Raw genomic sequence first — 20346 nt, 5'->3', positions numbered from 1 at the left:
TCATTTGGATGTCACTGGCTAGTTCATATAACTATTTTGTTAAAAAATAAGCGAAACTTTGAAATGTCATAACTTTCTTATTTTACATCCGATTTTGATGAAATCTTCAGCATTGTGCTTGTCTGATTTTTCTCTATTGATTCAAATCAACATTTGTCTGAGGTGGACTTGACCTTTAAACATTTTTTTTATACCATATATAGGAGGTTTGACTGAAGATGAATATAACGGCCGTTTTCAACTCGCCGTACGGCCGCCGTAGGGGAAATATGACTGCGGCAATACCCAGCAACAAAAGGAGTGAACATTAGACAAAATAAACGTCGCAGTGTATGATTAAACCAGAAGTCAACTGTATTACGCTAACTACAAGGTGGCAAAGCGGATCATCAGTAAAGTATTGATTGAAAGCGTTTGCCTGACATATTTCACGAATAAAAAAGATAGCAGGGTAATATTGAAGTACAGAGAAGCATGCCTGACCAGTTTGGTAAAGATAAGGCTAAGTTGATTTTAATATAGCTCTATGATAAACGTGTCTTAATTTTAGTTTTTCTTAATTTTAGTTTTTTCTTTACTTGATTTGAAAGAGATTTGGAAGCTAAATGACATTGCAACCCGTACTTCGGCTCAAAGTCTAGTGAATTTTCAACTTCAATTAAGCCCTTTCACAATTGACGTACGACCTGTTTACGACCGGCTGCAACAGTTTTTTCTTGTTGTTGCACGATCGATCTCATGTTGTCTTGCGAGCACTCGTAGTCGTTACAGACAATTGCACGAATTTGAGGTGGTCGGAGGTGGTCGTGACTAGTCGCATCTGAATTTGAACATGTTCAAAATCCAAACCCGATCAATTGCGATTGATTCACTCGCATCAGGTCGTACCATCGGTCGGGCGATCATCGTGTGAGTGTTGTTCAACGTTGTACGACTTGGTGCGAGAGGTGGCACAACTACGTTGCAGGCGGTCGTAAACTGGTCGGACGTCAATTGTGAAAGGGGCTGAACGGTCGCATACATGCGAATGCAACGGTAGTGGAATGTTGTAAGCCGTAATTTCGATCGATCTTGCAACAGTCTTATATGATCGCACCCAGTCGCAAGACTGGTCTCTGTAGGTCTCTAGCACATGTGCAAGTGTTGTACGACCTCCAGTCGACTAAATGCGACCATACTTAGTTATGCCACCTCTCGCATCAAGTCGTACAACGTTGAACAACACTCACACGATGATCGCCTGACCGATGGTACGACCTGATGCGAGTGAATCAATCGTATTTGAACGCGTTTGAATTTTGAACATGTTCAAAGTTCAGATGCGACCAGTCACGACCACCTCCGACCACCTCGAGTTCGTGCGATTATCTACAACGACTGCGAGCGCTCGCAAAACACCAAGGGATCGATCGTGAAACAACAAGAAAAAACTGTTGCAGGTGGTCGTAAACAGGTCGTACGTCCATTGTGAAAGGGGCTTTAGATATACATTTCACTTAAAACTTTGTAACAAATAATCTGAAAACAAAGCTTACAGGCCAAAGCCGAAAAAAAAAATCATTTATAATGTAATATTAAGATAAAATGCCTGCCATGTACACTGGAAAACGGATGACAATCAAATTGGAAAAGAAAATATCACGCTTCTGTAGGTTAACATCTTGAAACATGATAAATTCAATAATATTTATCGAGAATTTATCATATTGGGCACGGATGGCCTACTGTCGATATCCTTGACCGCGTGGCATTCTTATTATACAAACCTTAACGGATTTTGAGAAAGAGAGAGAGAGACAGCGTAAGTGAGAGAGGGAGAGAGAGAGAGAGAGAGAGAGAGTGAGGTAGAGAGAGGAAAAGAAAGAAATAATGCAAAAAGACGTAAAATTGTTAAAGATGAATGCCTTTTGAATTCGAAGTCACGCTTCCTGACAAAACAAAAAAAGGCTCATTGGTATTCTTTGAAGTGGATCTGACCAGGAAGCGGGAAGGTTTTACGAGGAGGAAACGTTTTAGAATTTTGTGATTTTGGAAGCTTGCTTCAATCAATCAGAAACTGTGTCTCAATATCTATGATACGATGTGAATTAAAATTTGGTACATCTATAAACTTTCCCTTTGAGGAAGGACCTCCTCTACTCTTGTTCGAAATACAAAGCACCTGAAATTTAATTTCTGAAAGTCGATGTTCGTATCGAGGAAGACACTTTTTCATTTGTGATTGCGGAAGCGTGTGTCATTCAATCAGCGAAACTCCGTCGAAACATTATTGATATATATTTTGAATATTTACTTTCAACTTTCTATATTAGGCTTCTTTCTTTAAAAATAAGGCAATAGAGACCACTCGAAAACTGAGTCTCTAAATCGAGTTTCTTGACGATTCTTGTGTCTTACGCAGACATTCCGCTTCTTGTCGCTCAGGGGCTTGCTTAAACATCTGTCGAAAGGAAGGAGTCTGGCCATTTCTCGTAACATACCTAAACCATAAAGCGCTTTGCCCACTTTGTTTGATTACTACTTGATAAGACATGGATGTGGCAAGTCTCGCCATCTTCTGCGCGATTCTACTAACCGGCTTGCCGGGAAATGCTATCATCCTTGGAGCATATGCCATCAAACCGCAGAGGAAGAGTACGGATATATTGATAATAATCCAGGCTTTGGTAGATCTGATTGCATGCATAACCCCACAACCTGAGATGATCAGTGGTTTGGCAGTTTGTTGGATAACTTTGACCGTCCGTCTCTCAACATCTCTCGGCTCCCTATTTCTGACATTTGCAATTGCCGTCGACAGGTACATCACGGTTTGTCGACCTTTAGGTCGTCAGTTACCCAAAACCTACGCCCTCGTCTTTGCGATCGGATGTTTGGTTTTCGCTTTTCTCATAAATCTGACCAACATCTGGTATTTCGAAGTCATAGACGTCAGGTCAGCTGGGTGCATTTTCTCTGTTTCAGCTTCTCCCTTGCAGATTTCGATGAAAGTAATCCAGATAGTCTCGTTCTTTATAGCGGTGTTCGTAAGCATGTTCTCTTACACGAAGATATTTATGCTGATACGTCGGCAAGCTCGGGTAAGATCGGAAATGAACGCCTCCATACCAAGCCACACCGGTGCGAATGCAAGCTCCGTTACGCAAACAGTTTCTGAGACTGTCGCGGCATCTAGCAGAAGTACCAGAAACACATGGAATGGTAACGTGGCATCAGCAACGAACAAGCAGTCATCGTTCATAAATGAAACCAGTGGAGTGCAGAACCTTGAAGTACCGTCTTCTAGACCTGGAGGCGGTGGTCATTTCCATCCAGGAGGACACATCGGCACTGGACAACGTCCGGCAATTGAAACAATATCCGGTAACCAAAGTTCAGTTTCTGCAGTTGGAAACCTGGGACAGTCAGGGGACAGAAACGGACAGATCCGACCTGCCAGGAGAAGCCACGGCGACCGGACCACTAGGATGCTTCTCTGTATTACAGTCGTACTGATTCTATCCTGGATACCATACATCCTGGTGATGGCTCTTCCTGCAAGGGCGTACATCTATCTTGTGACAAGGGTCACAAACTATCAGGTGGTCTATTCACTCACTCGGATCAGGGGCTTCAATCACATGCTCAACGCGTTCGTGTACTGGGCTGTTAATCCAGTATTCAGGCAGGACGTTAAGCAAGTCTTTATCCGCATCAGGAATTTTACAATCCGATAAAATGTACCATGGATTGAAAATGTTCATTCCCATTTCATTGATATTTGCCAATCAATTAGTAATTTGGTTTGTACAAAATCTGTAAATGAGGTGAAGTAAGAATGCCGCATGCCTAAAGTAGATGACTGCCTCCCCTGTGTAAAAATAACAAATAATGAACCAAAAATGGAGCAAAACTGAATACACAATTAATCAAAAATATGGTACAACAGGAACAAGGTAACTGTAGACCGTAAGTTCTGCAGACTTTGTAATATATTGTTTAAATCAGCATAGTATACTGAGCTACCTTGTTTATCACAATACTATCAATCGATGCCGCATAATGATAACAATGCAATTAAAAGGGTATTTGTGAATTTCGATTTTCCATATATAGAGATGATGTGGATCAGAAAAAGAAATTGATTATATACATTTATTATGGAAGTACGAAAAACGCAGTGAAATTTGAAACTTTAACGAATATATTTAGCTCCAAAGGCGGAATCTTTTAGTATATTCACCTCATTTCATTTAATGCGTATTGGTTTATTTAACAATATTATCTTCATATCTGATGAAAATTAACCATTTTAAAACAGATGATCATTATCACTTTAATCATTATATTTGTAATTATTTTTATTTATCATCACCATTACTATTGTTTCATAGTAGTATCAGAAGTATGATTTGTTATTATGTCATCAGTCTGTCAGTCATCACTATTCGTGGTCGCACGAAGGGAATTTTACCAAAAGCAAACATGCCTTTAAGATTGCACCTGGATATGCACTATGGCACTTTCTTATGCTCTTTCATTAACTGATTTCTTCATCCTAGAAGGATTCTATATATAAATCGAAAATTAACTTTCACATTACAACATTTTACTTTAAATACATATACTGAACAAGCAAACATAGTTTACCCTTTTCAGTTGAATATACATGCATACATACAGGATTGCTTGATTGTTAGTAAACATGCAGAATTAGATGCAAATCGATTACAACATAATCATTCGGTGAATAAATAAAAACAAAAGTTCGTCATAACATCCCCGTTACTCGGGGTCGTATTATAGTAAACATGGATTGGTAATTCCTATAAGATCAGAGGAGCGTTTCATGAAAAGACTTGTCGGACGTGTTATCCGACAAGTCTTGTATTATTCGACAGTTACCATAGTAAAAGTGCCTTTCATCCAATCAAAATCTAGGAAAGATGTCAGATCTGACAACTTGTCGGACAAAATATTGATAAAACGCAGCCCAGATAATCAAAACATCATTCCGTGGTTGAATTTAAAATGAAAAACCCCGCTACCACCCCCCCCCCCCCCATGTAACATGTATTCACCTCTTCTGAATGCTCGAGCAAAGCATCTGCTTGAATAATGCTATCGTACGACTCACTCTGTCGTTCTCTTCTTTGTTTCTTTCTTTCGCCATTGAGATGGAACGATTTGCCCGGGGGGGGGGGCACTCAGTATATAATGCATAGTGGGTATGTGCCGCGGAGGGGACCCCCATTTTTACACTCAAATTTCCGTTCCAAGGCATAGCATTTTTGTCTTGTTGAGAAAAAGAACAAAGAAAGCCGCTCCAAGGCATAGCATTTTCTTCTTATCGAGAAAAAAGAAGAGAGAAATCCGCTCCAAAGCTTCGCATATTTTTCGTTACGCCGCTCCGATCGCATTGAATGAGCTGCAATTTTGGTGAAAAGCGGCCGCAGAGCTCCCCGGCGGAGGCCGCGCTAGCTGCATCATGCACGCATGACCGTTCCATAGGGATGCATGTACGCACTCACACGCTGGCGATCCGTTCCAAGGACCCCCGTTTTCACAAACATTTGTCGTTCCGGAGCCCGTTCCGAGGACCCTCCTTTTTACAATAAGCCCGCTCCAAGGCCCCGTTTTTTGTCTCGCCCGCGGCACACCCCCACCACTTTTTTGGTCGAGTGCCCCCCCCGGGACGATTTGTTACAGTTTGCAGACCCTGTGGCCTTCATATGACCACATCCCTGGCCGCAAACGCTGCAGGCTGTATGGTACTGTCAATGGCTCCGAGTGTCAATTGGTTTGTCACGTTACAATTATTGTACTCCCAATTAAAGGCATGGTCACACCGGCCGAGCGTTGTTGGAGCGGTCGTGGAGCGGAGAGAAAAAAAAATCATCACCGATCGCTACCGTTTACCATTTTCGATTTTGATTGCTGTTTTTTTGTTTTCGATTTTTTCCCCAATTTTGAGAGCGAAATCCGACCCTCTTTCCCTACCGCTCAACGACCGCTCCAACAACGCTCGGCCGGTGTGACCATGCCTTTAATGGCTGGACAACAAACTCACAACCGAGTTCGATCTGAAATATGTGCTTGCAATAATTCAGTGAACAGTGGCAAAGCATCCCAGGTGCTAAGGACAGTTAATTCGACGATTGCAGATCCTGCCCCAGAATACAGAAAAGTACGTAGTGATAACATGCACCTCCAGGGACATCCGAAAGGTTTGGTCCCGATGGCCATCAACGTTGGAGTGAACAATTCTAGTAATTTAATACCGTCACGGAGGGAGATGGGATCCCCAACGTATCGGTTACACTTCGTAATTCCGAAGGTTCGTATTTCCAAAACACGTAAATTGTCTATACCTCGATGTTCGTCACTCCGAAAACGTAGAAGGGTTCGTTAATCCGAACATGTGTGGCGTTATTCCGAAGGGTCGATAATCCGAGAACGAAATAAGGTTCGATGTTGCGAAGGTTCGTTAATCAGAAAACGAAATCAGGTTCGTTGTTCTGAAGGTTCGTTAATCCGAAAACGAAATAAAGTTCTTTGTTCCGAAGGGTCGTTCGTCCGAAAACGAAATATGGTTCGTTAATCATTTCGTTTTCGGATTAACGAACCTTCGGAATTACGAACCTCACTTCGTTTTCGGACTAACGAACCGTCGGAATTACGAACCTTCGGAATAACGAACCTTCGGAATAACGAAGCTTCGGAAGTACGAATGTATGCGCAATACATCATCGGTTCAACTCCAAGCACCCGTCATAGGATAGATCTGACGATATCTCTTGCCACCAGAGTCCACCAAGATGCTTCGTGCTATCCTTTCCTGGCTCCTGACAGTCCAATTGCTGCTCTCCCTTCCGGAGTTAAGTTTGTAGCAAAGGTCACTAATCAACTTGTTGCCCTTTTTTACCTGTGCGCATCAGTGGTCTTAATCACATGATAAACGTGTTCTATACTGGCCTGCTAGACAAGTCATCGAGGGTGCCTTTGCAAACCTTCGGAAATATAGTATCCGGTAAACGTAAGGGATTATCTGACAATGACTCAAACTATCAGAAGAACGTTTCATCAACATTTTCGCCCGACTAGATCTGACAACTTTCCTTTGACTGTGATTGGCTGAGGAAAAGTGTTACAGTGGTAACTGTCAAATAAAACAAGACTTATTGGATAAAACGTCCAACAAGTTCTTTCATGAAAGCTCCTTTGAGTTCTTTATGATTAGATCAGTTCGTTCAGATTGATGGGGTCTTGGATATTCAATAACCACAACACAAGCTGAACCTCTGCATGACCTTATACTGTTATTCTTTACGTTTCACTTTGGTGTATGTAGGAAACATTATGGGGCAACCTTCGATCATTTTTCTGCTGATTTACATGCATTTCCTGCAAACTGTTTCATGAGATTCTTTTTTTATCAAGCCAGTAGTAATCAAGAGTAAGTATGGCATTTTAATGTTTAAAGGTCATTCTGCACCTGTACATAGACAGGAAAGCGATATCGCCTACACATTATCCTCGCTAAATAACTTAAGTAGTGTCCTGTTAAGTTGTACACCACCGATTCCTATAATCTCTTCCTCTGCGATAAATAAAGTTCAGAAATCATTACTGATAATAATCAGGAGAAAATAGTTGCTCTACCTAGAACTAGGGCACATGCATTCAATTTGCCACTTTTCGTTATGAACGAAATATTAAAACGGTTTCCATTAAAAATTATGCAGGTTTGGAATATCATGTATGACCATGACACACATAATGATGATATTGGCGATGATAGATTCTGCAGGTACGTAAATGTTCAAGGAAAGGTTCTTGAGAAACACAAAACCAACCAAGAATAAATGACAAGAAATAAAAAATTATTCCGTTTCGAATTGAAAGAAGTGTGTTTCTCTCGTTAAAGATCAATTTACAGAGAACGCAGTTTGCAAGGTAAAAAAACCAAACAAAAAGGAGAGACATCCATCTAACAATTGAATTGTGAAAACTTGATTATTTTCCTCTCGATGTGACCACGGACATACATGATGACGTTTTAATTTAATGAAAGACTGGGCATGTAAATAAGGTGTGATATTTGACATTTCCAGAATAATCTACATGCATTACGTGTGTAGAGTTTACTGGTATTGTCAAGGACATGTCCTATTCCAAATCAGATAAAGATTCGTTATTTTTCCCTCATAATTTTTTCTCGCCAGCAACGAGTCTTGATTTAGTTCAAGAATAGACTTGCAAACAGGAATAAACATTTTATATCACAAGTCAATATGTATTATTTAAAGTAAATGGGATGTGACGGAAATCATCTCTCGTTGCCATTCTTGCAACTGTCATCGCCTCTCTTGTGTCTCCTAGTTGACGGATCTTCGCCAAGTTTGTAAAGATGGAGTTAGGCTGCAGGATAATCTACTGGTTCCTATTCATTATCGGTGTTCCTGGTAATATTATCATCACGGCAGCCTATGCTATGAAAGCGAAGAAGAAGAGCACCGACATGCTGATCTTGATACAAGCCTTGGTGGACTTGATTGCCTGTATCACCCCGCAACCTGATATGATCAATGACGTCTCTTCCTGCTTGGTAACAGCTATCATCAGGATGACAACGTCTCTCGGCTCCCTGTTCTTGACGTTTGCCATTGCCCTTGATAGATTCGTAACCGTCTGCAGACCCTTCTCTCGTCAGATGACCAGAACATCGGCGACAATACTTGCATTAGCCTGTTTGGGGTTCGCTTTCCTTCTCAACCTGCCTTCAGTATGGTACTTCAAACTGCTAGACCTGGGCTCTAAAGGATGCATGTCTGTTGTTACGTCACCCCTTCACGTTCCTGTCAAGGTAATCCTAGTGGTCTCCTTTTCGGTCGCTGTAGCTGTGAGTTTGTTTTCTTACAGTAAGATATACACCTTAATACGTCGGCAATCCAGAGTAAGGTCTGAGATGGGTGTCGATCTTAGAAGCCAAAGTGGTCCGTACAGGTCATCTATGATGCCAACCATTTCTGGATCGGTCACCGAATCTCTCCAGCGGACACGGATTGCGTGGAATGGGAACGAGACATCTACAAATGGACGGTCGACCCTCGTGTCCTGTAATCTGGAATCGCAGGATTCCGGCTATCTGGAAGTACCGTCCCTTATGAAACCAGGAAACGGTACGTCACACCAACGCTCCAGCAAGATGGATGTGCCTATTGTTGAGAGTGTGGAGGTCTCTGGCAGCACCGAAGATGCCCCAAACCAGACCCCTTCATTAGTAAATAACAACGGGAAGCAATTGCAAAGTAATGCCAAACCCAATCGAGTTCAAGGGCGTGCGCATGGAGACAAGACCACCAAAATGCTCCTCGCAGTAACCGTCTTTCTCATTGTAACCTGGTTACCATACGTCGTTGTTTTCTCTTTACCCACGGCTACCTATTTCTACCTTGTCACAGAGATCACCAATAAGCACGTGGTCTATTTCATCACTCGCATCCGGGGATTTAATCACATGATCAACGTCTTTATTTACTGGACGGTCAACCCTCACTTCAGGGATGATGTGCAGAAAGTTTTCATCCGCCTGAAAAACTTGACCAAACTAAGATTTTAAACTCATCGTGGAAAATATCACGATACCTACCAGAGCCCCCCCCCCAAAAAAAAAAAAACCCAATAGAATAAATATTTTTAAAAATCCACGAATATTAAATGATAAACCATTGATACGATATGTAAGTGTTACAGTGGAACTAAGGTAATCAAGAGGATTTATTTATTTTATTCATTCATTCATTCATTTACCAACTTATTATTATTATCATTATCACTGTTAATAATATTTTTTTTGGGGGGAGAGGGGTCCTGCATTTATATATTCCCCTTGATTATTCACGGCTAACAAAACAACAAGAACAAGTGAATTGCGATTTGTCGTGGCTTTAATGAAAATAGAGATGAATGTGCATCTTTACCAATTCTGCTTTTTGTGTACAGTGTATGAATATCATCACATATACATATACCGATAATGTCTGTAACCAACCGATACCCTTGTTTAATAAGCTCCTCGGAGAGGGGTTAAACCCCGGCTAGAAGGCCCCCCTCGTAAGTTCTTCAATGTTTAAAATTCATGGCTGTTTTCCCACTGGTTCCCTGCTAGCCGGACCGGAATCCCAGCACAGCTATTAATTATGAGCTATCGGTGGATTACAGATGACATAAATATAGCATATAGAGATATATGAATGCCCATGACTATAGACCAGCCTGCCCGCCTTTAAGATCAGGTCAGGCTAAGATTAAACTTTAAGCATGACACAATTATTTCAGTTTAACAGCGTTCTCAAACATTTGTATGTACAAATAGGTCCCCCTCACCTAGGTAACGAGTGGGGACCTGCAACTTACATAATAACATAACATAATTGATTAAAATCCACATGCCTGCCCTGGCATGGAAAGGAAAAAAGGAGGTACTTTAATAATGCGCCTCTTACTGAAATCATGCCCCCAGAACTTCAACTGCTTGTTTTTCAACAACACACAAGGCGTCAACACTCCTCCCAAAAACGAGTAAGGGCGAAAACCCGCCTGCCCACTGGCCAAAATAGGACAGGAGGATAAAATTCCCTTACGGCCCACTTATGCACGACGATCGTTGTTAGGATTGGTGTGCGACCAGGTCAAACACCCTCGAATTTGGATTCGTGTTACGCTCTTCTATCAGCCTAGGCTCTGCCTAGATTCTGAAATTAACCATGAAAAGTATACCATCACCCTCCAACTACTTCATACACCATTCATTATAGAGTATCATATAGATTCAACAAATACAACTTCCCTGGAAAATATAAATGCAAAAGTACTTGTACCCCCCCCCCCCCCCTAATCACACTTTGCCAAGATCAACTACTGCTGGTATTCAAGCCAACTATAGGTATCCAATTTTCATCCCACTGAAAATATTGAGCCCCTTAAAGGAACTTTAATAAAGGAAATTGAATTCAGAAAGAAATTTGTTTCACCAAACGAAATTCACTAATATGGCCATACTCTGGCAAAGGGAAGCAAGGTACGAAAGTATCACTCGTTGTAAATGACCAATGCGTGTTCGTCATTAACATATACATCAATGCAATTAAACTAAATAATATTTTCTTCAATATCTTTCCCCAAAACGATCATTTCTTCACAATTTCTGCCTGAACGGGCAGCACACAACAGATATTTAAAAACCATAACTCAAATCTGACTGATGCGTGAGCTGCTTCCTATACCAAAGGTGGGCAGTATTAATAATAAATACACCATGACAAAATTACCATACAAATTCACATAAGTATACCAACATACTACGCCTAAAGACCTGAACATTCGGCTGAACTTGAAGAAGCCTAAAAATTGGGACAATACTTCCGTCTAATTCCTAAGGAGTCCGATGCAGACCCGAGAAATAACTTTATCTGAAATGAAGCCTATGCAATCTTATCAAACATTTCTTCATATATAATGCTCATGGTAGAGGAAAATAAAACATACATAGAAATTATGAATTCATAAACATTTCTTCTCAAATGACCTGAGAAAATTATAATTTCAATCCCCAGATTTTTTCTATAACCATCCATAACTTGGATTTTTATGACAACTCACATGAACGTTTGAGGCATAACCTGCTTCATAGTAATTTCGAATTGACTTCTTCCTTGCAAACAAAAACTAAATAAACAAAATAACATTAAGAATGCACAAGGACAATAAATACACAACCATATCCATAATATGCAAGAATCCCCCACGATATATATGTCAACATCCCCCTTAATTATAACTAGAGGATGGTAATGGGGAGGAGGTGGGAATTTTGTAAGCACGCTTTACACATGCACCGTCATCTCTCTTCATTGAAAGCCAAAACGAAAATGAAGCATTCCCCGCACTTTTATCCGCGCATAGCTCAACCGCGGCAAATGTCTGGCATTGTGCCCAAATTCTTTGGCGCGGGCGCCAAAAAGCGCTGCCCCGCCCTTTACGGGTCGGGTCACGAGCCCTTTCTCGGGCAACCACGCCCCCTTTCAAAATCAAAACAAACTAAAATGTGTATTTTGCTAGCCCGCTAATAAATCATTTTAAATCGTCAAGCCGTCTTTAAAATCCATTATTCACGGCTAACAAAACAACAAGAACAAGTGAATTGCGATTTGTCGTGGCTTTAATGAAAATAGAGATGAATGTGCATCTTTACCAATTCTGCTTTTTGTGTACAGTGTATGAATATCATCACATATACATATACCGATAATGTCTGTAACCAACCGATACCCTTGTTTAATAAGCTCCTCGGAGAGGGGTTAAACCCCCGGCTAGAAGGCCCCCCTCGTAAGTTCTTCAATGTTTAAAATTCATGGCTGTTTTCCCACTGGTTCCCTGCTAGCCGGACCGGAATCCCAGCACAGCTATTAATTATGAGCTATCGGTGGATTACAGATGACATAAATATAGCATATAGAGATATATGAATGCCCATGACTATAGACCAGCCTGCCCGCCTTTAAGATCAGGTCAGGCTAAGATTAAACTTTAAGCATGACACAATTATTTCAGTTTAACAGCGTTCTCAAACATTTGTATGTACAAATAGGTCCCCCTCACCTAGGTAACGAGTGGGGACCTGCAACTTACATAATAACATAACATAATTGATTAAAATCCACATGCCTGCCCTGGCATGACCAGAAATACCCAATTATTCTTGGAAAATACGTGTTTCAGGTGGCCTAATTGCCAAATTACCGCCAAACGAGAATATATAATTTATTTATATATGATCGACCGCCAACAAACACGTCAAAATTTTACTCGTATCTACCAAGATATTCAATAAATCTTAGCAACCATTACAGGATCATTCTACTAGTATTCACCAACGTTATCATCCTTAGTGCTTTTACCAGGGGGGGGGGGGGGTACCAGGGAACATTGCTCATTCCTCCATTACAATGTATATCTAGGTTATCCATAACTGACCCCAACATGATTTAATGCATGCATACATTGAACGTAAATGCATGAGCAGCTAAATAACAACAAATGATACATTATGAAAGCATAGACACACTGGTGAAACCGGCTCCAGACCAGCCAAAACCCTTATTCATACTATCGGATCGGACGGTCTGGAGTCGGTCACGCCGGAGCGACTAAGGTAAAATGTATAAATACATACTCAACGAAGATATGAAAGACCAACTTTTAACTCACTGATAAATCTGTCCAACCCTTCATCGGCCAGATGTAGGCCATCAGTTCTGTACAGCGAAATGTCATTATGGGATATTGATGGATGCGGTATGGCTTTACCATGAAATCTTGCAGCTAAAGCCTTGGCGTACCTATTGGCCGCCCTTCTCTTTAAGTCCAATTTACCTTGATCTCCTGTACAGCCAGCGGGGTACCAAACCCTCTCCAAAATGTCCGACCACACTATTTGAAATTTGTCCTTATTGGCGTCAAAAAGTCTATACGTCAAACTAGCCAGCTTCTTCTTGGACAGTGCCTCAATGTCATTCGTTCCTACATGCAATACTACTACTGAAGGCTTTGTTTCACTCCGACCCATCTTATCTAACCAATCGCTTACCCCTTCAATTCGTAGCCCCCTTTTCCCCAACCAGCGGACCGACGTTCCAAGTCCAAGGTCAGCCTCGCCGGTGTTCTTCGCCCTGCGATGTGCCCAAAACACTATCGAGTCCCCTATGATCCACACCACAGGTCCTGTAATAGAAAACAAGAAAAGAGGGCTGGGCAGAATTTTGAAGTATGAAAATTTCCCCCTGAAAGGTCTGCTACCCTTCACCACCCCTTCATCACGGGGTTTTCCCCTCCAAGATACAATGTATGTAATCACATTTTTGACCCCTCCCCTTAATCCTGAAAGCATTGATATTAAACACGTCATTATACCGTTGTAACATTCTCTCTAAAAAGCAGAATGCTCGTAATTGTGTGATATCATTAAACCCGCACTTACTCATTCAATATTAAGCCCAGAGTTATTTTGATGATACATGTATATTGATATCAACATGTACAGGGGGGGGGGGGGGGTCGTTATGATCAATCTGATGTTCCAAACACCTTCCAATCAATATAGTACTATCCCTTTCTTCCTTTTGTATAATGTAATAATGTATAATGTATTATGTATAATATATGATGCATAATGTATAATGTATAATGTATACTGTAACAAGGGCTCCTTTGTAAACAAGCCTCTTGGCACTGAACATACCACCCTGCTTCTGAATAGGGCTGAATAAAATAAAACAATACCATGTAAGCAGATATATTGAGAATTATACACCCAAATATCCAACAACCCATCGGCCACGGCTTTGATTAAAGCACATGTCCTCGTGTAAAGTAAACGCGTTGTGACATTATTGGAAGATAACTTACACCTGATTTTGGTCAAAATGTCAAATAACCTAAAATCATCATTTCATATATATTTTCGTTCTTTTTTTTTTTTTTTTTTTTATTTTTTTTTACTTAACCATGTCGAGTCTTATATATCTCCGATGTGCACTCGAAACCCAACGCCCCATGCGTTGGATTTCTTCATCCGAGCAACCGGCCATGGCAGCGGTCGTAGCCGCCCCAATACCAAAGGAATGCGATGAAAACATTGCCGCCGGCATATCCCCGTATGTCAAACATCGTTTTATCATGTTTCCAAATTCACGCCTAGTTAGCGGGAGAGCACCATATGAACAAAAGAAGGCTCCACCATTCTTTGGGCGGATTTCTAAATAACGAATAACCGCCATCACAGGGCAGCTAACTGTCCCCAACTCTGGTATCGAAATGGTGCACCCATTTCCCCGCTGGTCAGTCTTTGACTTCCTTAGGAATAATTCCACCCTGCGATGCGGTGCATCGCCAGTGACCCTAACATCTGTGTGCTGCAGAATAGACTCACATCTATGCCTGGACTCTACTGTCAACTCACTAACTCTCAACAAACCATAAAATGCCACTGAAAAAGCAGCAGAGTACATCAAAACATCGTAATGACTACCACAAACATGCCTCAAGTAGGCGAGCATTCTATTTAACACAGACAATGTGATTGGATGCCTAGCATCTCTTCTCAAAGTACTTCGCCTACACCCTTCAATTAACCTTGTAATCACAAAACTCTTGGTCACATCCTTTAGCCCAGATGAACTCATATAAAATGCCAACCCAGATATGTATGTTTGAATAGTAGACCCTGCATATCCCATAAAGGATAAATAAGAAATGAACTGCGCCACCCATTCTACATTAGGGGGTAGCTGGGGGTCGTATCCGTACACTTTACAAAATTTCACGTATGCCCCCAAGGCAATAGAGTAAGTTGTGTGTGTTCGAGCTGCCCTAGAAGCCATCAGCAGTCGACTTCTCTCGATAGCCAGCTCTTCCAAAGACGGACTGGAACCTCCACGCCCGGGAGGCCCCGGTGCTAACGCATGGAACCTCGGCATCTGAAATCGAGATAGTGCATCAGCTATACCATTATCACATCCATGTACATGCCTAGCCCTCAACACTATATTATTGCTTAAACATATAATCACCACCTTCCTCACCAAAACCATAATATCAGGGCATAGCGCCGACTGCTTGTTAAGTACTGCCACCACGGCCTGATTATCACAATTAAACAATATATTCTTGTCCTTTAGCTCCATGCCCCAAATCTCCAAGCCTACCCAAATAGGGAATAGCTCTAAAAAAGCTATAGACCTCCTACCGGCCTGGAAATCAGCAGGCCACCTGGATTGAGCCCACCTGCCTCCAAAGAAAATTCCAAAACCAATGCCAGCCGCCGCATCAGTGAAAAACTGAATTTCCTCGCTTCCAAACCAGCCTGGAGCCGGAAGAAAACTTGACCATTAAAATGTGCCAAGAACTCCAACCAAACCCGCAAGTCAGCCTTAGCCCCTCTCGTCAACCTAACCATGTGAAAAGGACGCTTAACGCTCTTAGTTAAGTCAATGAGCCGTCTCATGAATGCTCGCCCTGGAGCAATTGCCTTACATACAAAGTTTAGACTACCTACAATCGACTGAATGTCTCTTAGGGAAATTTTTTGTTTCTGTACCGCCCAATTTAATTTCCCTACTAATTTCTCAATTTTGTCCTCCGGTACCCGAACCTGCTGAGAAACGCTATCTATTACCAGCCCAAGATATGACAACTGTGTGGTCGGGCCTTCCGTTTTTTCTCGCGCTATGGGCACCCCAAATCGTTCGCAAATTGCTTCAAAACAATGCATTGCCCGCCTGCAATCCTCCGAGGCAGGGCCGCCTGCAAAAAAGAAATCATCCAAATAATGGACAATATTTTGCGACTTCGCAACTTTTCTCGCGCAAAACTCTAAAAAAGTACTAAAACATTCAAAAGTGGAACAAGAAACTGCGCAGCCCATCGGCAAACAACGATCAAAATAGTAACGACCATCTATATACATCCCCAGCAACTCAAAATCTTTTGGGTGAACAGGCAAGAGCCTGAAAGCTGACTTAATGTCAGTCTTTCCCATAAGGGCACCCCGCCCCAATTGCGTCACAATATCTACCGCCGAATCAAAGGACGAATATGTTACTGTACACTGCCCCTCCGGTATGCCATCATTAACTGAATTTCCCCTGGGTGCCGATAAATGTTGAATCATACGGAACTCCCCTGGGGCCTTTTTGGGCACCAACCCCACTGGTGAACACCTCATATTCTCGAAGGGAGGAACAACAAAAGGCCCAACTATCCTACCTAAGTCTATTTCATCCCTCAATTTCTTTTTCAACGTATCCATGTGTTCGAATGCTGATTTCAGGTTTTTAACAACCAATGGGACCCTGTCCCCTTCAAAATGTAATGAAAAACCAAACTTAAAACCATTATACAAGCACTGAGCATGCTCCTGATTAGGATAAGTAGCTAACATGGGCACCAAACGTGCTAACTTAATAGGGGTCGGAGCAATAGACGACACCGCACTAGCCGTAGACCTATTTACTGCCAGCGGGACTGGAACCGGCCCGCCCTTGGCTACACTGCTTAGCCCCATGACCTGTCGCCTGGCAGCGGGAACACTTGTGCTCATAGATGCAAGCTTTGCCTCGCATGCACTTGCCTCTATTAAAGGCAAAGCACACGCCTCGGCTGGGTGTGCCATTGGCTCCGGGTCCCTTTCCTCCGAAGGGAAAAGATTTTCTCGCGCCGTACTCCCCTCTGTAGAACTGATGGCGAGGGGCATGGGGTAAATTGTGGCGCTGCCGCGGACCATTAGAGGCCACCAGCATCAACCACAACTCGGCGTCGACGCTCGCCCAGGATCGCCCGGGTAAACGCGCCTGCTTGCTCCTAAACTGAGTGTCATAGTCACGCCAGCCATAACCTGCAAACGCACGGGCTGCATGCCTTATCAAATCCATATATTTCATGAGCTCCCTGCTCCTTTCAATGTGCTTCTCAGCGTAAATTGAGGCAAATACTAGAAACACCGAAGTCCACTGCTCTACCGACATGATTTTCTTAGCCTTTGATTGAGGTTGAAGTTGCAAACCAAGACCAGATCCCGATTGACACAAACTCAAAGTGGTGTCACCTACACTCAAGGCCCCAAACTCATCACGTGCATTATTATGCTTAAGGAGCACTCCCAAATCTATATATTCACTTGCCCAAATTTTTTCCTTCAGTGAGATAGCCACTTCCACACCTAGTGGGTCGCATGCGCTAATAAATGGTTCCGGTGCCCCCAACACGGCAGAAAGCCTAGGCGCCTGGGGCTCAGATCTCTCAACACCGACCTCCACTAGATCTAGGCCTAGATCTTCGGCTACCCCTGCCGACCGCGCCGGCACTGAAACTGCTGGCTGAGCCTGCCCCGAGCTACCGGTATCCGACTCCTGAGCTACTATCTCATGCCAAGCAATAGATCTGCCCACGGGCGCCTGGCCTTCCCGCCCCACTAGATCTAGATCTAGCTCTGCCATTTTATCACTAACTTTAGACCTAGGCCTACCACTTTTTTCATCAACATCGACAACTTGAGACTGAGAGGGATTTAACTCACCGCTCCTTCCTGGCCCGTTGTTGCCGCCTCCCAGCCCCAGATCCACACTTGCGGGGGTTGACGTCGCCCGTGGACCTCTCGGCCGACCCGGCCTCCCCTTCGGTGTGTCATCTCCCTTCCTCGCACCTGCGGTCGTTATTTTCTTGGCCTTAACCTTTGGCATGATCAACTCGCGAAACTAGAGTTAGACTCGAAGCTCCGTCACTCAGCCCAAGTCCAATGAATCCTGGATGCAATCACCTCCAAAGTTCAATCAAGCGAACCGCCAAGAAAAAATTCAATCCTGAAGTTGCAAACTGAATCTTTTAGGTCCACAAATCGGCACAGCTAACTTAGTCTTAGTTCTACGGCAACAATTCCTGAGGCTGAAGTCTGAAGACAGTAAAAAACTGAAATCAGCGTCTGTATAATCCAATAAAAGTATGAATCCTTTGTGTAGATATCCGGTATAGGTAGCTAGACAAATGTCGAAATATCTGCCACCTAGGCCTAGTTGCCAGTGCCGAAAGAAAATTTTCAAAAAATTTTGTAAGCACGCTTTACACATGCACCGTCATCTCTCTTCATTGAAAGCCAAAACGAAAATGAAGCATTCCCCGCACTTTTATCCGCGCATAGCTCAACCGCGGCAAATGTCTGGCATTGTGCCAAATTCTTTGGCGCGGGCGCCAAAAAGCGCTGCCCCGCCCTTTACGGGTCGGGTCACGAGCCCTTTCTCGGGCAACCACGCCCCCTTTCAAAATCAAAACAAACTAAAATGTGTATTTTGCTAGCCCGCTAATAAATCATTTTAAATCGTCAAGCCGTCTTTAAAATCCATTAATGCGAATAGATCACTATTCTTATTCTTATTGGCGTCTCTATGATTGTCAGTAATGCCCTTGTAACTCCATCAATCCCCATGTAAATCTAACTTTACCTTTTCAGTCTAGTTCACAAAAATAAAGCAGAGACAGAGAAGGAAAATGCCCTACACTGCAAAAACTCCGGTGTTGATTTAACACCAGCCCGGAATCTATATATGTCCAAACCAGAGAAGTATTGACACAACACCAGTTTGGAATGAAACCGATGTTGTTTGAATACTAATCGGTGTTGCATAAACACGTTTCTGGTGTTAGACCGAAACAAAACTGGTGTTGTTTAACACTTCTTTGGTGTGGATATATACAGATTTCGGTCTGGTGTTAAATCAAAACCGGAGATTTTGCAGTGTGTATCGCTCGTATGAAATTTCCCTGATTTCTTTCTGCTCACTGATAGAACTTTTTTTTCAAAATAAAATTCAAAGAAACATTTTTATAAGCCTATTGGTAATGGGAAAATTTCCTAAATAGCGCAAAGTATCCAAAAATGTTCACACTGAAAATATTTGCCTAATTTCACCCCTGATTCCTGATTTGAATGCAAAGAAGATGATAAACAGTATATATTTCTCTTAAGCCAACGTAATTTTCTTGTTCTTATTTTGAAAAATAAAATTTGCTACTAATTGTGGAATCGCTTAATTTGCTTTCAGACATCACGTATTCTATTCTGTCGCCTTTTCTCTTAATTCAAAGTCATCCTTGTTGCTGCCGTACAATGAATTTTTATCACGTTTTCCTCCCGCGGCTGTGACGGTTGGAATAAGTGTTAGGTAGGTTAAATAAAAGTATTAATGGAGAGAATACAATGCGTCAAATTTTAATTTTCCCATCTGGCACACTTTGACATATTTATATTTCCAACCACACGTTTTTTATTGCGCAATATTAAAAAAAAAAGAGAAGAAAACCCACACAAAATCAGCTGTACGTACATATACCTAGAAGCCTATTATTACCATAATCAAGATAGAGCGATGTGCTTTCGCCAACTTCCGATTTAAGGACTAAATTTGTTTTTAATAAACAAAATCAATTGACATTAACAAAATATACACATAACATTACCACCCAAAAAAACTATTACAAGTAGAGTTCATTATTAGACATAATAGAAACATATATAAGGAAATTGTTCGTCTTCAGGGGGGGGGGAGGAAATGAAAATAGAAAAAAATACTTTATATTTTGTTACGGCTGTACTCGCAGCTACACACTAATACCCCTTTCATATTGCGCTTTTCACCGGCGAACTTCACCGGCGAAGTTCGCCAGCGAAGGGGAAAGTGTCCAGTATGAAAGGTACACAGGAGAACTTCACCGGTGAAGTTCGCCGGCGAACTTCTCCACCTCTAGAGGTGGAGA

The 20346-nt window shown here is 42.1% G+C and overlaps 3 protein-coding genes across 3 annotated transcripts; 2 read left to right on the top strand and 1 right to left on the bottom strand.

The window, feature by feature from the left end:
- The first annotated feature begins 2531 nt into the window (after positions 1–2531).
- On the top strand, positions 2532–3796 carry LOC121427851 (trace amine-associated receptor 1-like). The gene has a single exon (XM_041624424.1). The coding sequence runs from the start codon at positions 2532–2534 to the stop codon at positions 3714–3716; it is 1185 nt and encodes a 394-aa protein (XP_041480358.1). The 3' UTR covers positions 3717–3796.
- Positions 3797–8308: 4512 nt separating this feature from the next.
- LOC121427850 lies at positions 8309–9601 on the top strand. The gene has a single exon (XM_041624422.1). It carries the CDS (start codon positions 8390–8392, stop codon positions 9599–9601), a length of 1212 nt encoding a protein of 403 aa, XP_041480356.1. The 5' UTR covers positions 8309–8389.
- Positions 9602–17318: 7717 nt separating this feature from the next.
- Positions 17319–18655, bottom strand: LOC121428024 (the record flags this gene model as incomplete). The annotated part of the gene is made up of 1 exon (XM_041624599.1): positions 17319–18655. A coding segment is annotated over exon 1 (960 nt), but the record flags the coding sequence as incomplete, so codon positions are not given.
- Between the last annotated feature and the right edge of the window lie 1691 nt (positions 18656–20346).

Source organism: Lytechinus variegatus, chromosome 14 (assembly GCF_018143015.1).
Source record: "Lytechinus variegatus isolate NC3 chromosome 14, Lvar_3.0, whole genome shotgun sequence".
NCBI classification, from domain to species: domain Eukaryota; kingdom Metazoa; phylum Echinodermata; class Echinoidea; order Temnopleuroida; family Toxopneustidae; genus Lytechinus; species Lytechinus variegatus.
This window is presented reverse-complemented; position numbering and strand designations above follow the sequence as displayed.